The 6,057-nt window shown below is 40.1% G+C and overlaps 1 protein-coding gene across 1 annotated transcript; it reads left to right on the top strand.

Annotated features, from left to right (window-relative positions):
- The first annotated feature begins 343 nt into the window (after positions 1-343).
- Positions 344-6,057, top strand: RPF1 (ribosome production factor 1 homolog). The gene is made up of 9 exons (XM_088526057.1): positions 344-515; positions 610-666; positions 1,356-1,436; positions 1,830-1,925; positions 2,921-3,074; positions 3,999-4,081; positions 4,920-5,101; positions 5,180-5,306; positions 5,993-6,057. The coding sequence occupies exons 1-9, from the start codon at positions 363-365 to the stop codon at positions 6,032-6,034; spliced, it is 975 nt and encodes a 324-aa protein (XP_088382183.1). The 5' UTR covers positions 344-362; the 3' UTR covers positions 6,035-6,057.

Here is a 6,057-nt window from a genome sequence, read left to right as displayed (position 1 = left end):
TTGCCTACTCCAGGTTTTTTCTACGCGCTTGATCTTCACGCGCTTGTGTTAACTCCCTTCTTTTTCCCCTCTGCAGTGAGGGACACCTGGGGACACGGCACATGCCTTGCGCCTCAGCCCGACCTGCGCACACACAGCCCGCCCCGCCACCGCCGCACGCCCAACGGCCGAGGCCGCGCGCGCTGCCTCAGTGCCTGCCCCGCCCTCCCAACGGCTGCTCGGGAGCGCCGTGTGCGCCTGCGCGCGCCGCGCTGCCACCCTTCACCCCCCCCCCCCCCGCCCACAGCGCTCCCGCCTTCCGGTCGGCGCAGGCGCAGAGCGGCGGGGCTGGCGGGGAGGGGTGACTTCCTGCGCGCGGCGGCATGGCGGCCAGCGGCGATGGCTGCAGCGCGGCCCCGGCGGCCGGGGCCGCTGCCGAGCGGGTGCTCTTCCCGCCCACCTTCAGCGTGTCCGAGATCAAGAACAAGCAGCGGCGCCACTTCATGTTCCAGCGCTGGAAGCAGCAGCAGCGCAAGGTGCGGCGGCGGCGGCGGCGGGGCGAGTGGTGGGGCGAGTGGTGGGGCGGGCTGGGCCGGGTCCGCGGCTAACGGCGCCTCGTTGTGCCCACAGGAGAAGCTGGCGAGTAGGAAGAAGCGCCGGAAAGAGCGAGAGGCCCTCGGGGACCAGGTAAGCGCCTGGGTCGTGGTTTTGTCCTGGTGTTCATCATCCCACTTGCTTTATCCCCGTGGAGGTGTAAGAGCAGGGCCTGGCTGCTGTGGGGCTATGTTCTCTGAGCTGCTTCCCGGTGGCCACAGCTATCGGGTCCAAGCACCTCCTGTGCAGGCTTAGCATCTTCAGAGAGTATCTTGGGAAGCCTCTTTGGGAGCTAAAGAGCTCCTGGCCTTGTCCAAACCATGAGCAAGGGTTTGGCTTCCCTTTTTCCCTGAGCAAATCCAAATGCACCTTGGCAATACCTGTTGAACAATAAGTTGTTGATTCCTGTGTTACTATAATATCACAAGGGCATACTGTATCAGCAGGTTGGCTATTGCATAGTGTTAGTCATGAAATTGTAGGTTTCATGGGTAAAATGTGTTGCAGAAGGAAGTAGTTTTTGTTTTTTGCTTCTTCCACAGATAACAAAGCTCCACTTCTATTTTTTTTTTTAATAACATTTCTTCATTAGATTGAAACTAAGCAGTTTTACAGCCCTAGCACGTTTTTCTTTCATAGGATGCTCTGTGGTGTCCCATTATCCACACATATTCTTAACCACGGTGATGATGTTATTGAAGCTTACATGAGATGTTGTATGAACATTGGTCACAGTATATTTAAAAATAATGTGTATATTGTGTTAAAAAACTATATTTTAGGCGCCTCCAAAACCTGTGCCAAAGACAATTGAAAATCAGAGAGTATATGATGAAACAACTGTAGATCCCAATGACGAAGAGGTAACTTTTGTTTCTGTATTTTTTTATATATATGCAAATATGATTTAAAATGGATTGAAGAAACTTAATGTTCTTTCCTATTAAGCTTTTGGGGGGTTATTTTTTGCATGCGATGAATGCCTTAGAGGATGATGCCATTCTTTATTGTCTGCCTTAGATACTTGCTCTTTACATTATTGTCGGTAGCAAAACATGTCTGCCATTTTTCACTATATTATAAAATATGTTTTAAAAGTATGTCTTGGTCTGATTAATTATAGGATAAATATTTGTGAACTGATTTTTTTTTTCTTCCCTACTAACTTTTAATTTCATATGGATTTAGATCAGATTGAACAATTGTTCCTTAACTATTCAGTATGTGGTACAGTAACAAGATTTCTCCACTTCCAGGTTGCTTTTGATGAATCAACTGATGAATTTGCACCATATTTCAACAGACAGACGATTCCCAAGATTCTTATAACAACATCAGATAGACCTCGTGGGGTAGGTATGCTTTATTTAGGGAACGGTTATAGAATAGCCAAGATTCATACTACAATTAGTAAATCCAGTTTTGTTGTAGGAATAATTTAAAAATACAACCTTGTTGTAGCCTCTACGTAGAGGTAAAGTCAGCTGTTTGAGCAAGAGATATCTTAATGCTAAATCGTTAGTCAATTAGTTTGATACTAAAGTGTTTGATCACGACACACATACTTTGGGTTCTAGAAGTGCTCAAGATGGTCATCATTTGCCTGAGAGAATTAAATTACCTTTCAAATATAACAAGATTTACTAGCCCATAATCACTTCATGCAATCTTAAGCTGAAAAACTAGCAAACTGAAAACAACTGCTCCTATCTGATTTTTTTGATAACCTTTTTGTAAATAACCTGTAGTTTTTCCTTAGCTCTGTTCTTTCATTAAAAGAGAAGTCATGGATTTGTTCCCTTTTGCATTAGTTACTTGGGGACATTTTTGACATTTCGTGAAAACTATAAAAGAAGTAGATTTAAGAATGGGAAAATGGCAACCCGAAACCATCTGAAAACTCAGGTACAGGGAGAGTACCTCACGTAATATTTATGTTGTGTTTTGAAATGTTAACAAAATTTTGTAAATTGATGTCCTTAATAAATAATGATTTCTAGAGGGGTTGCTTTTGAATTTTTTTTCTATTTGACTATGATTGAGAAGAAAATATTCCTCTTAAAAGAAATCTCTTGTGTGCTGCAGCCTGGAGGGAACTGCAGTCTTTACTCAAATACATCCTAAATAAAAATGAAAAATACAGTTCTAACATGCAGTACCATAGAAATCAAGAAAAAAATCTCCAGCAATCGAGCAATATTACTACTCCTGATGTCTCTTTAAAAAAAAAAAAAAAAAAGAGAGAGAGAGAAAAGAAAAGCAGTCAGAATGAATAACCATCAATCCTTCTTTGAATTTGGCTGTATATTTAAGTTTAAGATTGAAAATTAACCCACCGGTCTTGCAGAGAACAGTGAGATTCTGTGAACAACTGTCTACTGTTATACCTAACTCGCATGTCTACTACCGAAGAGGATTGGCTTTGAAAAGAATTATTCCACAGTGTATTGCAAGAGACTTCACAGATTTAATCGTCATTAATGAAGATCGCAAAATACCAAGTATCCTTTGTGTATTAAAATAGAGGTACTAGCTCTAGGCATTTTGGGGGAAAAAAAAGATATTTAGGCATAAGATAAAAAAGATATCTAGGACTTTTGGGGAAAAAGAGAGTTTAGTATGTACCAAAGACATATGATGTTACTTTATTTTTTTTTTCTCTTCACTGCAGTTTACATCTGTAATTGTAAAGCTGAAGAAAGTGCAGAGGATGGTGCTGGTCTCTTTTCAGTGGTGACCACTGACAGAACTAGAGGAAATGGCTGCAAACTGAAGCACCAAAAGTTCCACAGGAACTTAAGGAAAAAAAATTTAACAGTGAGGGTGACAGAGCACTGGAACAGGCTGCCCAGAGAGGTTGTGGAGTCTCCTTCTCTGGAGATCTTCAAAACCCGCTTGGACGCAGTCCTGTGCCACGTGCTCTAGGTGACCCTGCGTGTGCAGGGGGGTTGGACCAGGTGATCTCTAGAGGTCCCTTCCAACCCTAAGCATTCTGTGGTACTATGAAGAAAGATAACTAATCATTTAAGTATCTAATGATTAATGGGACTTGAAATTATTCAAACAAAGAAAATAACTTTGTTTAAGGGCATAGATAGATGGCATTCTGTTTCTCTAAGCTTTACAGTTGGATTTATTAATAGTTTTTTCTGACCAGAGTTTCATTTAATTTTACTAACTAGATGAGCCATTATTAATTAGTAAGACAAAGTGCTACAATACATTTCCATTCAGCTATTAAAACAAACTTTTAATGAACATACAGCAGAAAGCTAGTTAATTAGCTTATTAACATACTTGAGGAAAAATAATAAAACCTTGTAAATCAGGCATATAGTGTTATACCGTAACATGACATTTCACAGAACATGTTGCTCTCTAAATTACGTTGAATTTCGTCAGCTTTTCTTTAACTCGGTGAACAGATGGTCTTGTTTTAAGTCACTTGCCTGATGGCCCAACTGCTCACTTCAGAATGAGCAGTGTCCGTTTGCGTAAGGAGATAAAGGTGAGGCTCCACCAACAGAGGTATAAAATGTGCAGTGCATTGTCTAATGATAAATATATTTTAACTCTCAAAACTGATTGCAGTTTTGTGAGCTTCTGCTGATCTCTTAAGGATTTTTTGTATTTATGAACAATTCATATATGCCTATTTTGTACATGTAACTCTGTATGTGTACACATACCACACACACAAATGCGGAGTGTGTGTGCATAAACACAAACACTCTTTAAGGCCAAGGACCAAAATGTTCCAGTTCCATAAGCAGCATATTTTCAATTTCATAGTTTCTGCTTAATTTCTTTAATTGTCTGCCAAAGACAGCCGATACCGTACAACTCTAGGGAAAGCAATTGCTGGCCTTGAATAAAACTTAGCTCTATTTACCCTTATAGCATTGTAGTATTACTTACTTAGCCCTAAATAATTTGCAGTAAAATGCCTTTTGTTGTCCTTTACTGAAAGAGGTAATTCTCAAATTTCATGTGCTCTCATTAAAAGCTAGCCCAGATACATTTATATGGCAATAGTCCAGAGATTCAGACTCCTGTAAGGGCTAAACTGATCCTTTGTTGTAGGGGGTGCTGCTAGGCCTGGAAATTGGTGCAGAAGACAGGGAATGCAAAATTACCCATTTATACTTTAAATTTATGTTGTTGAACCAAACAGTTTTATATTATGCCTGTTGCTTCACCTGTATATAAATTTAGCATGTCTGAATCGTTTTTCTAAATGTTTAAAGTTGGCCCCTGATGTTTTTTCTCTATTTTACTTTAAACTTAAAACTTGCCTCTGGTAACATAATAAAATAATTTGGTATTATCCATTAATGACTTTCCAGCGAAAAGGTAAAGAGCCCACAGAACATGTCCCTGAAGTAATCCTGAATAATTTTACAACACGTCTTGGCCATTCTATTGGTCGCATGTTTGCTTCTCTCTTCCCACACGATCCTCAGTTCATTGGAAGACAAGTAGCCACGTTTCACAATCAGCGAGACTACATCTTTTTCAGATTCCACAGGTAACTCCCCCCATCCCATTTCCTCAACTTGTAAATGAGAGAGCTTTCTTATAATTGCTTTGTTGTTTTCTCTTGAAGGTATATCTTCAAGAGTGAAAAGAAAGTGGGGATTCAAGAACTTGGGCCACGTTTTACCTTAAAGCTGAGGTCCCTTCAGAAAGGCACCTTTGATTCTAAATTTGGAGAATATGAATGGATTCATAAGGTATGTTTTAAACTAATGATACGAGTTCTGTTTGGGAGCAGATAATAAAACTGACATTATAAAATATAACCACAGATCTCAGGGTAAATAGCAACAGTAAAAGTTTTCAATAGTAAGCATTCAGTTGAAACACCCTTAGAGGTGCTTTTATAGAAACAGGTAAAGTAGAACTGTTCTGCAGTATTGCAGTTGAAAAATAAAAACAGCAGGGTTGATATATATCAATATATGGCTAGTTATTTGCAGAATGTAATTTAACACGGACAGTTAAAAGCAAGTGTGGAAAAAAGCTTCCCTAGTGTAAGCTTACTGCCTAGTAAGCTTTGCTAGAGCTCTTCTCGTGCAGAGTGAATGGAAGAATCCTAATGTAAAAATGATCAAGCTATTTGCATACAAGCCACTTATTAATAGTGAATGGAAGGTAACTTAAGCACAACTCTAAGTGAAATGGAAGTATCACTATAGGCAGTGACAAATGACTTTTCCAGTCATTTTACCATGAAATTGCATTAGCTGATTGGCAAAACTTAAAAAAATGTGTGTTCAAAGCTGTATCAGGAAAAAAAAATAAGAGTTCTAATACTTCTGATGTAATCCATGCAGCAGACTTATGGACTCATCACCTTGAGGTGTTTCTATCCTCTTACATGAATTTGCTGATTAATAATCTTTGTTTTGAATTTCAGCGCAGAGAAATGGACACAAGCAGAAGAAAATTTCACTTGTAAGTGATTGCTGCCTACGAACTGCT

Source organism: Tinamus guttatus, unplaced genomic scaffold, assembly GCF_059628265.1.
Source record: "Tinamus guttatus ecotype Peru unplaced genomic scaffold, ASM5962826v1 Tinamus_guttatus_pri_ptg000242l, whole genome shotgun sequence".
In the NCBI taxonomy this organism is placed as follows: Eukaryota; Metazoa; Chordata; class Aves; order Tinamiformes; family Tinamidae; genus Tinamus; species Tinamus guttatus.
This window is presented reverse-complemented; position numbering and strand designations above follow the sequence as displayed.